Source organism: Melanotaenia boesemani, chromosome 21 (assembly GCF_017639745.1).
Source record: "Melanotaenia boesemani isolate fMelBoe1 chromosome 21, fMelBoe1.pri, whole genome shotgun sequence".
Taxonomy (NCBI): Eukaryota; Metazoa; Chordata; class Actinopteri; order Atheriniformes; family Melanotaeniidae; genus Melanotaenia; species Melanotaenia boesemani.
The window spans coordinates 1,210,399-1,227,369 of record NC_055702.1 but is presented as its reverse complement, the minus strand read 5'-3'; the positions used below and the strand labels follow the sequence as shown (position 1 = coordinate 1,227,369).

General features: G+C 49.1%; 2 protein-coding genes across 2 annotated transcripts in view; both read right to left on the bottom strand.

Moving 5' to 3' along the window:
- The window catches only part of LOC121632161, a 156,483-nt gene that overhangs the window by 83,875 nt on the left and 55,637 nt on the right, over positions 1-16,971 (bottom strand). The gene's annotated exons all lie outside the window — the stretch shown is intronic.
- heatr1 (HEAT repeat containing 1) overlaps positions 1-16,971 on the bottom strand; it is a 36,695-nt gene that overhangs the window by 6,160 nt on the left and 13,564 nt on the right. The window contains exons 21-35 of the mRNA XM_041973363.1: positions 16,397-16,569; positions 7,935-8,099; positions 7,614-7,832; positions 7,050-7,181; positions 6,809-6,912; positions 5,659-5,805; positions 5,466-5,584; positions 5,224-5,345; positions 5,020-5,148; positions 4,717-4,941; positions 4,513-4,642; positions 2,911-3,089; positions 2,782-2,834; positions 2,592-2,715; positions 2,370-2,510 (exon numbers count right to left, since the gene is read on the bottom strand). Coding sequence (XP_041829297.1) covers positions 2,370-2,510; positions 2,592-2,715; positions 2,782-2,834; positions 2,911-3,089; positions 4,513-4,642; positions 4,717-4,941; positions 5,020-5,148; positions 5,224-5,345; positions 5,466-5,584; positions 5,659-5,805; positions 6,809-6,912; positions 7,050-7,181; positions 7,614-7,832; positions 7,935-8,099; positions 16,397-16,569 — 2,162 coding nt within the window. The remainder of the gene's footprint in view (positions 1-2,369; positions 2,511-2,591; positions 2,716-2,781; positions 2,835-2,910; positions 3,090-4,512; positions 4,643-4,716; positions 4,942-5,019; positions 5,149-5,223; positions 5,346-5,465; positions 5,585-5,658; positions 5,806-6,808; positions 6,913-7,049; positions 7,182-7,613; positions 7,833-7,934; positions 8,100-16,396; positions 16,570-16,971) is intronic.

Genomic DNA, 16,971 nt, shown 5'->3' with positions numbered 1-16,971 from the left:
CAATGAGACGTGACAAGGTTTTATTCTCACAGCGAATTATAATCCTACACAAAGACTTTTATTCTTTCTGCTGGGTTACAGCTCCTGTATGAGCTTTTATTTACTCGATTTTTCATGATTTTATATTTTAACTAAGAGTGGGACTTTAATACGTTAATTACGATGAATTCATTAAGAAAAAACGTGTTAAAACAACACATTTAAATTGCAGTTTTAATCCACATGGAACATTTGTCAGTGCACAGTTTCTGGTAGACCGATTAAACTGACGCACGTCAGAGTTCAGCTAAACCAGTGATGCTAGTTTAGCTATGTTAGCGCTACATTTAGCCAGGTTTCCCGTCTGGTGACACGTCTAGAGACTTTTCTGGTTATTGGAAATGGAGGTGAAAGCGCGTTTCCGTCTTCTCAACGAACAGCTGGTTTTAAACGGAAATGAGATTAAAGCATTTTCCAGACGTTACTGGAGCTGAGTTTTTAATATTTATGTCTGGGTGACGTGGTGACCGTGACGCTGTGATGCGGTGACCGTGACGTGGTGACGTGGTGACATGATGACGAGGTGACTGTGACGAGGTGACATGATGACGTGGTGACTGTGACGTGGTGACCGTGACGCGGTGACCGTGACGAAGTGACCGTGACGCGGTGACATGATGACGTGGTGACCGTGACGAAGTGACCGTGACGTGGTGACCGTGACGTGGTGACATGATGACGTGGTGACCGTGACGCGGTGACCGTGACGTGGTGACATGATGACATGATGACGTGGTGACCGTGACGCGGTGACCGTGACGAAGTGACATGATGACATGATGACGTGGTGACCGTGACGCGGTGACCGTGACGAAGTGACCGTGACGTGGTGACCGTGACGTGGTGACATGATGACGTGGTGACCGTGACGCGGTGACCGTGACGTGATGACATGATGACGTGGTGACCGTGACGCGGTGACCGTGACGTGGTGACATGATGACATGATGACGTGGTGACCGTGACGCGGTGACCGTGACGTGGTGACATGATGACATGATGACGTGGTGACCGTGACACGGTGACCGTGACGTGGTGACATGATGACATGATGACGTGGTGACCGTGACGCGGTGACCGTGACGAAGTGACATGATGACATGATGACGTGGTGACCGTGACGCGGTGACCGTGACGAAGTGACCGTGACGTGGTGACCGTGACGTGGTGACATGATGACGTGGTGACCGTGACGCGGTGACCGTGACGTGATGACATGATGACGTGGTGACCGTGACGCGGTGACCGTGACGTGGTGACATGATGACATGATGACGTGGTGACCGTGACGCGGTGACCGTGACGTGGTGACATGATGACATGATGACGTGGTGACCGTGACACGGTGACCGTGACGTGGTGACATGATGACATGATGACGTGGTGACCGTGACGAGGTGACCGTGACGTGGTGACATGATGACATGATGACGTGGTGACCGTGACGCGGTGACCGTGACGTGATGACATGATGACGTGGTGACCGTGACGCGGTGACCGTGACGTGGTGACATGATGACATGATGACGTGGTGACCGTGACGCGGTGACCGTGACGAAGTGACCGTGACGTGGTGACATGATGACGTGGTGACCGTGACGCGGTGACCGTGACGTGATGACATGATGACGTGGTGACCGTGACGCGGTGACTGTGACGTGGTGACATGATGACATGATGACGTGGTGACCGTGACGCGGTGACCGTGACGTGGTGACATGATGACATGATGACGTGGTGACCGTGACACGGTGACCGTGACGTGGTGACATGATGACATGATGACGTGGTGACCGTGACGAGGTGACCGTGACGTGGTGACATGATGACGTGGTGACCGTGACGCGGTGACCGTGACGCGGTGACCGTGACGAGGTGACCGTGACGTGGTGACATGATGACGTGGTGACATGATGACGTGGTGACCGTGACGCGGTGACCGTGACGCGGTGACCGTGACCCGATGAAATGATGACGTGGTGACATGATGACGTGGTGACATGATGACGTGGTGACCGTGACGTGATGAAATGATGACGTGGTGGCCGTGACGCGGTGACGTGGTGACCGTGACGCGGTGACCGTGACGAGGTGACCGTGACGGGGTGACATGATGACGTGGTGACATGATGACGCGGTGACCGTGACGCGGTGACCGTGACGCGGTGACCGTGACCCGATGAAATGATGACGTGGTGACATGATGACGTGGTGACCGTGACGTGATGAAATGATGACGTGGTGGCCGTGACGCGGTGACGTGGTGACGTGGTGACCGTGACGCGGTGACCGTGACACGATGAAATGATGACGTGGTGACGCGGTGCTACCTGCTGCTGGTCCCACTGCGTCCGGTGCTGCAGCTTGTTGTTCAGCAGCTCCATGGCCTTCCTCCTCACTGAAGCCAGCTGATTTCCCATCAGCCCCCTCATCACGGTGATGAAGGTGTCTGTGGGCATCAAGGCGTTTACCTGGACAGCAGAGAAGACAGGTGAGACACAGAGGACGTTCTGAACCCTTGGACGTCTTTTGGACGGGTTCCTCTGACCGACCTTATCCAGGACATCGTAGGCCTTATTCAGCAGAACCCTCCAGAACTTGGCGGTGGGTTTGTCGGCGTTCTCCTCTGCACATCGAGCCACGCTGTGGATGTAGCGCAGGATCTCCTCCAGCAGCCTGAAACACAAACACTCTGAGTCTTTGTTCACGTCATTTTCCAGCCGACGTCTCATCATGACTCACCTCTGCTGCAGTGGCTGTAGAGATGCGTCCACGTCCTCGCCTCCGTCCACCATCTGAAACACAACGTTCAGCATCATCTACATGAACTCAGCTGCTTCATCCGCCCTGATCGGACCGCTTGACTCCCACCTTCTGGATGAAGCTGGAGGAGCCGAGCAGCTGAGCCATGAACGACACCGACAGGAACTTGAAGTGTCTCAGCTCTTTGCCGCTGTGAGCCTTCACGCTGAAGATCAGCTCCTCCACTTTCTCCTCTTCCTCCTCCTTCTTCTTGGCGGTTTGTCGGCCGATGGGACACTTCGCTGCAGCTGCAGAGGACAAAACATTGAGCTAAACGACCCGAGATTTCTGGATTGATCTGTTAGTTTTAAAGTTGGTGACTGAAGCTGAACACTAATCTTTGGACTCATGTTTGAAGCTTTGTGACTGGAGCTCCCTGGTGAGACAGTTCAAACTCAAAAAATTACAATATCATGCAAAACTTCATTTATCTCAGTTGTTTATGTGCAAAGTGACATATTTCAAGCATTTTCATCATCATGATGCTGATTATAACTTCCAGCTGATGAAAACGATCTACAGCTCAGAAAATTAGAAAAGTGTGAAAAGGTTGAATGCTGGAGCCTCTGAGAGCCAAACTTTAATCAGCTGATTAATTCAAACACCAGCAGAGGCCTCCTGAGCATCTAGATGGTCTCAGTCTGTTCCAGTAGAGTCCAGCATCATGGGGAAGGCTGCTGACCTGACAGCTGGACAGAAACCATCACCTCCCTCCACCAGGAGGAAAAGCCTCAGCAGGCGACTGCAGAAGAAGCTGGATGATCAAAGTGCTGCATCAAAGCTCATCGAGAAGAAGCTGAGAGGGAGATGAGACACATGAGACGGCGCGATGCAGAAGAGCTGAAGGCCTGAAGCATCCTGGTCTTCATTCCACCCAGCAGGACCACAGGCTGGTAACATCCATGCTGCATGGAGGCAGGAGTCCATGCAGAAGGACTAGACCAAGACCTGGGTTCATATGCAGGACTGGACCAAGACCTGGGTTCATATGCAGGACTGGACTCTGACGTGGTCACATTCCTGGATCCAGTATTCTGTTTTTTTACTTAATGTTTTTAATCATCGGCTGTAAACAAATGAAAGCTTGAAATGTCTCACTTTGCATGTAACGAGTCTGTAGATTAGTTTACGTTTTAACCTTGAATTACTGAAATATTCTAATATTCTATTTAGTTTCAGCGGTAGAGCGGCGTGTCGTCAGCATAATTATGATCAGATGTTTGGTTTGGTTCTGTGACCTGAGCTGGTGGGAAATGATGACCAACAGGAGGCCCAACATGGAGCCTTGAGGAACTCCACATGTAGATCTGTAGTTACCAGCTGATACAAAGGAGTTCCCGCCTCACCAGCTCAGTACTGAAGACTCCCACCAGTTCTGGGATACTAAGCTCAGTTTCCATCAAGGGGTCTGTTTCTGGATGGTAAACCCCGATTTCTGTTGTTTCCACAGCAACCGTGGCCTGGTAAACTTCCTGTTTCTGGTATTGTGACATCATAGCGACATGACGCCTTCCTTGCAACCCAGAAACAAAGGAGGAGAACGGAGAACTTCCACCAGTCCGTGTTCTTTCTTCTTGGCATGTGGCTTTAAACATGGAGCGGGTCCCGCTTGGTGGAAACAGGTTTTAACAGAACCAAAACCGAACTTCTGCCTCTGTCTGGGGGTCTCACCGTCATCTTTGTCGTCCGGCAGCTGCAGCAGGAAGTTCAGGATGTTTACGAGGGAAGTCAGCTGGTCGCTCACGTCGAACTGGCAGCTCAGAGATATCCAGAAGTCCACGTCTCTGTCCAGAGCTGCATCCTGCACAGAATACATGTCAGTCAGGAATCGGAGACGCATAAGTGTCTCAAATGCAGAGAAGAAACGGGGGTCACCCTCTCGCTGACGAGGCCGGCGGTCTTAGTGACGTGCAGCTTGAACAGCAGCAGCATCAGGACCCACAGGAAGTGGGCGGGGCCTAGCGTGGTCACCAGCTGGCTGAGGACGGGCAGCCGCCGGTGCTCGGGCATGTGAGGCAGCGCGTCAGCAAACACATGCATGACCCTCGTCACCATGGCAACCATGTGGGAAGAAGAGGTGCCGTCAGAACGCTGGTGGGCCTGCGAGGAAGAGGAGGAAAGGCAGGTGAGGCTGGAGGATGATGCGTGAAGCTGCTCGTACCTGGGCAGACGTCTCACCCTGATGAGCGCCGGTATGACCATCTGCACCGTCTTATCGATCACTCTGAAGCTGTAAGCGTCGTCCAGACGCATGATGTTGGCTCCCATGAAGGTGAAGATGGGCATGATGTTGTGGAGGACTTTGTCCTGCAGGAGAAGACACCGTTATCAGGGGGTCTAATGTACCTAATGACCAATGAAAGAAAAGGGGTGGAGCCTCACAGGGAAAATAGTGGCAACTGTGCCGAGCAGCAGCAGGGCGTGGTGGTGAGTCTGCGGCATGTCAGACGCTCGGATGCACTGGACCACCAACTCCACGCTGAACTTGTCTTCGTCCAGGACGTCTGGAAGGACAGAAGAAAGCAGATTGAGACAGACCGGGTTGGAATACTCTGACTTGTAATATCAGACTAATCAATCCGTATGTTCAGATTTCTCCTGAACTCATCCGTCTACAGACTCACCTGCAGCCACGCGGCCGCCGTCAGGTGACAGCTTGTTGCAGACGTTGAGCAGACAGCTGAGCAGCAGCTGTTTGGTGTACTCCATGTTGGTGTGGTCAGCTGGACCCGCCTCCAGACTCCTGAGCAGAAAAACAACATGAGAACCAGCCGAGGACTGAGCGTCTGCAGGAAGCCGGCGTTCTTCTGCTGTTACCTGGCGAGCAGAGCGTACAGTACCGGAACCAACATCTGGGCTTGTTTTAATTTCTTCTTCTGCTGCAGCAGCTCCAGGACCAGAGTGACCCTCTGCCACGACACAGCGCCACCTTCTGGACCCACATCGCTGTTGTCTGGAGGCTTCCTGATCATAGAAGCAGATTTATGTCATCAGCAGCTGCAGATCTTCAGCCTGACACCGAACCAGCAGCACCGATCAGAATCAGGACCCGTCAGGAGTTTTTAGACAGACAGACAGACAGACAACTTTATTTATCCCCGAAGGGAAATTGCTTCTTGTTTTAAATCAGCTGGAAACAAATTTTCATTTTCCACCAGCTTCATGCAGAACCCTGTGGCCCTGATCAGTCTAAACATCTTTTAACGGCCTTATTACAGGACCACCGAAATCAGATACCTGGAAGTAATCAGATTACTGTAGTAATCAGATTACTGTAGTAATATCACTTGCTTTTAATTTGCTAAACATCCGGTCGTTAGCGTTAGCTTCCACATTAGCAGCTAACGCTAAGACATCAGAGAACTGTGGAGAAATCAGAGCCAGAATACGTTATTAATCCCGGAGGAAAGTGTGTGCCCACGGTCGCTTCATATAAAGAAAGGATACAGATAAACATCACAATAAGAAAAACTACAAAATAAATTACAACATCTAAATCTAAGTACGTTAAGGTGAATTCACACCTGGACAGTCTGCTAGACTCATTTGGGAGGTTCAGCATTCGTCTGAGTTCACGACTAAAACAACTGGACCTTTTAAATAACGTTTTCCACTCCTCACCAGAGGCGGCGCTGCACCAAGAACCACGGAAGGAGAAGACGAGACGACCAACGAAGAAGAAAACTGCTTCATCTGTTGCTTAATGCAGGACGTGTGTTTCCATCAGAGTAAAACATGGAGCTGCATCAGATCCTGGGGGTTGAACTTTTACAGTTATGTTTATGTGCATTGTGTTTACCCACAATGCACTTTGCTTTGCAGTCTGTAATCTGGACCTTGATCCAGATCTTTAAAGGATGAATTTACAATGTTTAAATGTGTTTAAAAAAGCTTCTGAGAGGTCCTGAGATGGTCGGGTTGCCGAAACGAGATGTTTGAGGCTAAAAAAAAACCTCCAAACACAAACCTGAGAGTCATCTTCCTCCTGCGGGTTTGTTGCACCGTCACTCCGAGCGCAGCTTTCTCTGGAGGAGCGAGCTCGCTGGCCACCAGCTGAGCATCAACAGAGATCTGTGAAGACAAGAAAAGCTCCACATCAGCCTGGTGACACCCAACAGAAGCCTGGACAGAAGCAGGGCTCTGCATCAGGATCAGAAGGTTCTTCTGGCTCCTGACGGTTCAGGACTTTAAGTCAGACTTTTTCTTACAGATTTAAAGACACTGCTGATGGAGCTGGCCACGGTCGGACTCCTACTCTCCACCAGCAGGTCGAACATCACTGACAGCAGCTTCTGTTGCACCTTCTCGTCTCCGAGAGCCGAGAAGAAGGACTTGGTGATCTGCAGAGAAGATGAAGACCAGACGGTAACACCAGGCCTCCTCATCCTCACCCTAAACACACATCTGAGGAAATCTGGACAAACAGGTCAGTTCTGCTTCAGCTGGATGGGAATCATTCCTGATGTCAAAAGATCCGCTTGACAGGAAACATCATTTTTATCAGACTGGTTTTTATGTCCTTGGTGTTTCTGGCTGAAACGAAGTTTTTTTTCTAGTGAGGCTGAACAGAGAACCAGAATTATGTCAGAACCAGAACCAGGCAGACAGTCACTAACTCATCAAAAAACAGATATAAGCAAATATGAGATAAATGTTCTGGTTCTGGTTTCCTGGCAGAGTTAATTTTAAAACATTTTTCTAGAAACTGAGTCAGAACTGATCCAGTTCGGTTGACTCTGAGACCAGAAAGAAAGAAGGTTTGGGGACCGAACCTGCTCCAGAGCAAAGGTCTGACATCTGGGCGTCCTCAAAGCTCGGATGAACAGGTCCAGACAGTTCTGGTCTCGGGCCAGCAGGGGGGCCGAAGCCTCGTTGAACTTCCCCAGGACCAGCAGTAGGAGCTGGGTCTCGTCCTGCAGCAGGGAGGGGGTGTCGGGGCCTTCCTGCTCCAGGAGCCGGTCCAGGACAGGAAGCAGGGTGGAGAGGACAGACTGGGAGGAGATGACAGTGAAGTCAGGTTCTGGTTCTGATCCGAACCTGACCAATAAGTTTTCTATCTTCTTCTGACTCTGGATCAGAAGAAAAGCTCCCACCTCTCCGATGACGAGGCTCAGCGTCCTCAGCAAAGCGGCGGCGCTGTAGGACGGGCAAGATGGCGTCTGGACGCTCTGAAGCAGCTGCTGCAGCGACGACTGGAGCTTCTTCTGATGCGGCTTCGCTTTACTGGACCAACACTCGTCATGGAGAACGCCCAGCGCCTGCAGGTCCACACGGAGAACATCAGGAGGAAACATCATGAAACATCAAGAGGAAACGTGGAGGAAACACGAGGAGGAACATCAGGAGGAAACATCAGGAGGAAACACGAGGAGGAACATAAGGAGGAAACATCATGAAACATCAGGAGGAAACATCATGAAACATCAAGAGGAAACGTGGAGGAAACACGAGGAGGAACATCAGGAGGAAACATCAGGAGGAAACACGAGGAGGAACATAAGGAGGAAACATAAGGAGGAAACACGAGGAGGAACATAAGGAGGAAACATCATGAAACATCAGGAGGAAACATCATGAAACATCAAGAGGAAACGTGGAGGAAACACGAGGAGGAACATCAGGAGGAAACATCAGGAGGAAACACGAGGAGGAACATAAGGAGGAACATCAGGAGGAAACATCAGGAGGAAACACGAGGAGGAACATAAGGAGGAACATCAGGAGGAAACATCAGGAGGAAACACAAGGAGGAAACATAAGGAGGAAACACGAGGAGGAACATAAGGAGGAACATCAGGAGGAAACACGAGGAGGAACATAAGGAGGAAACATAAGGAGGAAACACGAGGAGGAAACACGAGGAGGAACATAAGGAGGAACATCAGGAGGAAACACGAGGAGGAACATAAGGAGGAAACATCAGGAGGAAACATCAGGAGGAAACACAAGGAGGAACATAAGGAGGAACATCAGGAGGAAACACGAGGAGGAACATAAGGAGGAAACATCAGGAGGAAACACGAGGAGGAACATAAGGAGGAAACATCAGGAGGAAACATCAGGAGGAAACACGAGGAGGAACATAAGGAGGAAACATCAGGAGGAAACACGAGGAGGAACATAAGGAGGAAACATCAGGAGGAAACATCAGGAGGAAACACGAGGAGGAACATAAGGAGGAACATCAGGAGGAAACATCAGGAGGAAACACAAGGAGGAAACATAAGGAGGAAACACGAGGAGGAACATAAGGAGGAACATCAGGAGGAAACACGAGGAGGAACATAAGGAGGAAACATCAGGAGGAAACACGAGGAGGAACATAAGGAGGAACATAAGGAGGAAACATCAGGAGGAAACACGAGGAGGAACATAAGGAGGAACATCAGGAGGAAACACGAGGAGGAACATAAGGAGGAAACATCAGGAGGAAACACGAGGAGGAACATAAGGAGGAAACATCAGGAGGAAACACAAGGAGGAACATAAGGAGGAAACATAAGGAGGAAACACGAGGAGGAACATAAGGAGGAACATCAGGCGGAAACACGAGGAGGAACATAAGGAGGAAACATCAGGAGGAAACACGAGGAGGAACATCAGGAGGAAACACGAGGAGGAACATAAGGAGGAACATCAGGAGGAAACACAAGGAGGAACATCAGGAGGAAACACAAGGAGGAACATAAGGAGGAAACATCAGGAGGAAACACAAGGAGGAACATCAGGAGGAAACACGAGGAGGAACATAAGGAGGAACATCAGGAGGAAACATCAGGAGGAAACACAAGGAGGAACATCAGGAGGAAACACGAGGAGGAACATAAGGAGGAAACATAAGGAGGAAACACGAGGAGGAAACACGAGGAGGAACATAAGGAGGAACATCAGGAGGAAACACGAGGAGGAACATAAGGAGGAAACATCAGGAGGAAACACGAGGAGGAACATAAGGAGGAACATCAGGAGGAAACATCAGGAGGAAACACGAGGAGGAACATAAGGAGGAACATCAGGAGGAAACATCAGGAGGAAACACAAGGAGGAAACATAAGGAGGAAACACGAGGAGGAACATAAGGAGGAACATCAGGAGGAAACACGAGGAGGAACATAAGGAGGAAACATAAGGAGGAAACACGAGGAGGAAACACGAGGAGGAACATAAGGAGGAACATCAGGAGGAAACACGAGGAGGAACATAAGGAGGAAACATCAGGAGGAAACATCAGGAGGAAACACAAGGAGGAACATAAGGAGGAACATCAGGAGGAAACACGAGGAGGAACATAAGGAGGAAACATCAGGAGGAAACACGAGGAGGAACATAAGGAGGAAACATCAGGAGGAAACATCAGGAGGAAACACGAGGAGGAACATAAGGAGGAAACATCAGGAGGAAACACGAGGAGGAACATAAGGAGGAAACATCAGGAGGAAACATCAGGAGGAAACACGAGGAGGAACATAAGGAGGAACATCAGGAGGAAACATCAGGAGGAAACACAAGGAGGAAACATAAGGAGGAAACACGAGGAGGAACATAACGAGGAACATCAGGAGGAAACACGAGGAGGAACATAAGGAGGAAACATCAGGAGGAAACACGAGGAGGAACATAAGGAGGAACATAAGGAGGAAACATCAGGAGGAAACACGAGGAGGAACATAAGGAGGAACATCAGGAGGAAACACGAGGAGGAACATAAGGAGGAAACATCAGGAGGAAACACGAGGAGGAACATAAGGAGGAAACATCAGGAGGAAACACAAGGAGGAACATAAGGAGGAAACATCAGGAGGAAACACGAGGAGGAACATAAGGAGGAACATCAGGAGGAAACACGAGGAGGAACATAAGGAGGAAACATCAGGAGGAAACACGAGGAGGAACATAAGGAGGAAACATCAGGAGGAAACACGAGGAGGAACATAAGGAGGAACATCAGGAGGAAACATCAGGAGGAAACACGAGGAGGAACATAAGGAGGAACATCAGGAGGAAACATCAGGAGGAAACACAAGGAGGAAACATAAGGAGGAAACACGAGGAGGAACATAAGGAGGAACATCAGGAGGAAACACGAGGAGGAACATAAGGAGGAAACATAAGGAGGAAACACGAGGAGGAAACACGAGGAGGAACATAAGGAGGAACATCAGGAGGAAACACGAGGAGGAACATAAGGAGGAAACATCAGGAGGAAACATCAGGAGGAAACACAAGGAGGAACATCAGGAGGAAACACGAGGAGGAACATAAGGAGGAAACATCAGGAGGAAACACGAGGAGGAACATAAGGAGGAAACATCAGGAGGAAACATCAGGAGGAAACACGAGGAGGAACATAAGGAGGAAACATCAGGAGGAAACACGAGGAGGAACATAAGGAGGAAACATCAGGAGGAAACATCAGGAGGAAACACGAGGAGGAACATAAGGAGGAACATCAGGAGGAAACATCAGGAGGAAACACAAGGAGGAAACATAAGGAGGAAACACGAGGAGGAACATAACGAGGAACATCAGGAGGAAACACGAGGAGGAACATAAGGAGGAAACATCAGGAGGAACACGAGGAGGAACATAAGGAGGAACATCAGGAGGAAACATCAGGAGGAAACACAAGGAGGAACATCAGGAGGAAACACGAGGAGGAACATCAGGAGGAAACACGAGGAGGAACATAAGGAGGAAACATCAGGAGGAAACACGAGGAGGAAACACAAGGAGGAACATCAGGAGGAAACATCAGGAGGAAACACGAGGAGGAACATAAGGAGGAAACATCAGGAGGAAACACGAGGAGGAACATCAGGAGGAAACACAAGGAGGAACATAAGGAGGAAACACGAGGAGGAAACACAAGGAGGAACATAAGGAGGAAACATCAGGAGGAAACATCAGGAGGAAACACGAGGAGGAAACATCAGGACGAAACACGAGGAGGAACATCAGGAGGAAACATGAGGAACATAAGGAGGAAACATCAGGAGGAAACACGAGGAGGAACATAAGGAGGAAACATCATGAAACATCAGGAGGAAACATCATGAAACATCAAGAGGAAACGTGGAGGAAACACGAGGAGGAACATAAGGAGGAAACATCAGGAGGAAACACGAGGAGGAACATAAGGAGGAAACATAAGGAGGAAACACGAGGAGGAACATAAGGAGGAAACATCATGAAACATCAGGAGGAACATCATGAAACATCAAGAGGAAACGTGGAGGAAACACGAGGAGGAACATCAGGAGGAAACATCAGGAGGAAACACGAGGAGGAACATAAGGAGGAACATCAGGAGGAAACATCAGGAGGAAACACGAGGAGGAACATAAGGAGGAACATCAGGAGGAAACATCAGGAGGAAACACAAGGAGGAAACATAAGGAGGAAACACGAGGAGGAACATAAGGAGGAACATCAGGAGGAAACACGAGGAGGAACATAAGGAGGAAACATAAGGAGGAAACACGAGGAGGAAACACGAGGAGGAACATAAGGAGGAACATCAGGAGGAAACACGAGGACGAACATAAGGAGGAAACATCAGGAGGAAACATCAGGAGGAAACACGAGGAGGAACATAAGGAGGAACATCAGGAGGAAACATCAGGAGGAAACACGAGGAGGAACATAAGGAGGAACATCAGGAGGAAACATCAGGAGGAAACACAAGGAGGAAACATAAGGAGGAAACACGAGGAGGAACATAAGGAGGAACATCAGGAGGAAACACGAGGAGGAACATAAGGAGGAAACATAAGGAGGAAACACGAGGAGGAAACACGAGGAGGAACACAAGGAGGAACATCAGGAGGAAACACGAGGAGGAACATAAGGAGGAAACATCAGGAGGAAACATCAGGAGGAAACACAAGGAGGAACATAAGGAGGAACATCAGGAGGAAACACGAGGAGGAACATAAGGAGGAAACATCAGGAGGAAACACGAGGAGGAAACACGAGGAGGAACATAAGGAGGAAACATCAGGAGGAAACATGAGGAACATAAGGAGGAACATCAGGAGGAAACATCAGGAGGAAACACAAGGAGGAAACATAAGGAGGAAACACGAGGAGGAACATAAGGAGGAACATCAGGAGGAAACACGAGGAGGAACATAAGGAGGAAACATCAGGAGGAAACACGAGGAGGAACATAAAGAGGAACATAAGGAGGAAACATCAGGAGGAAACACGAGGAGGAACATAAGGAGGAACATCAGGAGGAAACATCAGGAGGAAACACAAGGAGGAAACATAAGGAGGAAACACGAGGAGGAACATAAGGAGGAACATCAGGAGGAAACACGAGGAGGAACATAAGGAGGAAACATAAGGAGGAAACACGAGGAGGAAACACGAGGAGGAACATAAGGAGGAACATCAGGAGGAAACACGAGGAGGAACATAAGGAGGAAACATCAGGAGGAAACATCAGGAGGAAACACGAGGAGGAACATAAGGAGGAACATCAGGAGGAAACATCAGGAGGAAACACGAGGAGGAACATAAGGAGGAACATCAGGAGGAAACATCAGGAGGAAACACAAGGAGGAAACATAAGGAGGAAACACGAGGAGGAACATAAGGAGGAACATCAGGAGGAAACACGAGGAGGAACATAAGGAGGAAACATAAGGAGGAAACACGAGGAGGAAACACGAGGAGGAACATAAGGAGGAACATCAGGAGGAAACACGAGGAGGAACATCAGGAGGAAACATCAGGAGGAAACACAAGGAGGAACATAAGGAGGAACATCAGGAGGAAACACGAGGAGGAACATAAGGAGGAAACATCAGGAGGAAACATCAGGAGGAAACACGAGGAGGAACATAAGGAGGAAACATCAGGAGGAAACATGAGGAGGAACATAAGGAGGAACATCAGGAGGAAACATCAGGAGGAAACACAAGGAGGAAACATAAGGAGGAAACACGAGGAGGAACATAAGGAGGAACATCAGGAGGAAACACGAGGAGGAACATAAGGAGGAAACATCAGGAGGAAACACGAGGAGGAACATAAAGAGGAACATAAGGAGGAAACATCAGGAGGAAACACGAGGAGGAACATAAGGAGGAACATCAGGAGGAAACACGAGGAGGAACATAAGGAGGAAACATCAGGAGGAAACACGAGGAGGAACATAAGGAGGAAACATCAGGAGGAAACACAAGGAGGAACATAAGGAGGAAACATCAGGAGGAAACACGAGGAGGAACATAAGGAGGAACATCAGGAGGAAACACGAGGAGGAACATAAGGAGGAAACATCAGGAGGAAACACGAGGAGGAACATAAGGAGGAAACATCAGGAGGAAACACAAGGAGGAACATAAGGAGGAAACATCAGGAGGAAACACAAGGAGGAACATCAGGAGGAAACACGAGGAGGAACATAAGGAGGAACATCAGGAGGAAACATCAGGAGGAAACACAAGGAGGAACATCAGGAGGAAACACGAGGAGGAACATCAGGAGGAAACACGAGGAGGAACATAAGGAGGAACATCAGGAGGAAACATCAGGAGGAAACACAAGGAGGAACATCAGGAGGAAACACGAGGAGGAACATCAGGAGGAAACACGAGGAGGAACATAAGGAGGAAACATCAGGAGGAAACACGAGGAGGAAACACAAGGAGGAACATTAGGAGGAAACATCAGGAGGAAACACGAGGAGGAACATAAGGAGGAAACATCAGGAGGAAACACGAGGAGGAACATCAGGAGGAAACACAAGGAGGAACATAAGGAGGAAACATCAGGAGGAAACACGAGGAGGAAACACAAGGAGGAACATAAGGAGGAAACATCAGGAGGAAACATCAGGAGGAAACACGAGGAGGAAACATCAGGAGGAAACACGAGGAGGAACATCAGGAGGAAACATGAGGAGGAACATAAGGAGGAAACATCAGGAGGAAACACGAGGAGGAACATAAGGAGGAAACATCAGGAGGAAACACAAGGAGGAACATAAGGAGGAAACATCAGGAGGAAACACAAGGAGGAACATCAGGAGGAAACACGAGGAGGAACATAAGGAGGAACATCAGGAGGAAACACAAGGAGGAACATCAGGAGGAAACACAAGGAGGAACATAAGGAGGAAACATCAGGAGGAAACACAAGGAGGAACATCAGGAGGAAACACGAGGAGGAACATCAGGAGGAAACACGAGGAGGAACATAAGGAGGAACATCAGGAGGAAACATCAGGAGGAAACACGAGGAGGAACATAAGGAGGAAACATCAGGAGGAAACATCAGGAGGAAACACGAGGAGGAACATCAGGAGGAAACACGAGGAGGAACATAAGGAGGAACATCAGGAGGAAACATCAGGAGGAAACACAAGGAGGAACATCAGGAGGAAACACGAGGAGGAACATCAGGAGGAAACACGAGGAGGAACATAAGGAGGAAACATCAGGAGGAAACACGAGGAGGAAACACAAGGAGGAACATTAGGAGGAAACATCAGGAGGAAACACGAGGAGGAACATAAGGAGGAAACATCAGGAGGAAACACGAGGAGGAACATCAGGAGGAAACACAAGGAGGAACATAAGGAGGAAACATCAGGAGGAAACACGAGGAGGAAACACAAGGAGGAACATAAGGAGGAAACATCAGGAGGAAACATCAGGAGGAAACACGAGGAGGAAACATCAGGAGGAAACACGAGGAGGAACATCAGGAGGAAACATGAGGAGGAACATAAGGAGGAAACATCAGGAGGAAACACGAGGAGGAACATAAGGAGGAAACACAAGGAGGAACATAAGGAGGAAACATCAGGAGGAAACACAAGGAGGAACATCAGGAGGAAACACGAGGAGGAACATAAGGAGGAACATCAGGAGGAAACACAAGGAGGAACATCAGGAGGAAACACAAGGAGGAACATAAGGAGGAAACATCAGGAGGAAACACAAGGAGGAACATCAGGAGGAAACACGAGGAGGAACATCAGGAGGAAACACGAGGAGGAACATAAGGAGGAAACATCAGGAGGAAACACAAGGAGGAACATCAGGAGGAAACACGAGGAGGAACATAAGGAGGAACATCAGGAGGAAACACAAGGAGGAACATCAGGAGGAAACACAAGGAGGAACATAAGGAGGAAACATCAGGAGGAAACACAAGGAGGAACATCAGGAGGAAACACGAGGAGGAACATCAGGAGGAAACACGAGGAGGAACATAAGGAGGAACATCAGGAGGAAACATCAGGAGGAAACACGAGGAGGAACATAAGGAGGAAACATCAGGAGGAAACATCAGGAGGAAACACGAGGAGGAACATCAGGAGGAAACACAAGGAGGAACATAAGGAGGAACATCAGGAGGAAACACGAGGAGGAAACACAAGGAGGAACATCAGGAGGAAACACGAGGAGGAACATCAGGAGGAAACATAAGGAGAAAAAGGGGTAGAACATGAAGAAGATGATGAGGTGGCACATGCTAAAGATCACAGCTTTGGACGGTATGATATCTACAGCGGCAGGAATCATGGAAACGTTCTCACGGTGTTTAGGTACGACGGGTCTGCAATGATCTCCTCTGATGTCTTCAGCAGCCTCTCTATGATTGGCTGGAAGGGAGAGCTGCTGGTTCCTGATAGGCTCTGCAGGGCTCTTAGGGCCACCTTCTGGACCTCCCGAACCGGAGCGCCGAGACAGCACAACAGGGACGGGACAACTAAATGAGACAGGTGGAGGGTCAACATCACAGAGCAGCTCTGACTGGAAACCAGTCTGAACACAGTAAAGTTTATTTTACCTTACAGTCGACCCCTAAATAGAATATTAATATAAACCCAGTCACATGATCTTACAAAGAAACATCATAAGTGAAAAGAAACTAGTCCGTTATGATCCTACAATGTCCAAATTAAACAACCTGTCCAGCTGATGAGGCTTAGGAGACAGATGAATGTCGTCGGCATAGAAACGATCAAAAACCTCTTTAAAGACTGAACGATGCCAGTTAAAGGAAGCATGTAGAACGGAAAACATGATGGACCCAGAACTGAACTTTGTGGAACTCCAGAGGCTATGGAGGCGATGTTGGAGGAGAACTTGTCCATCAAAACGATGGTCA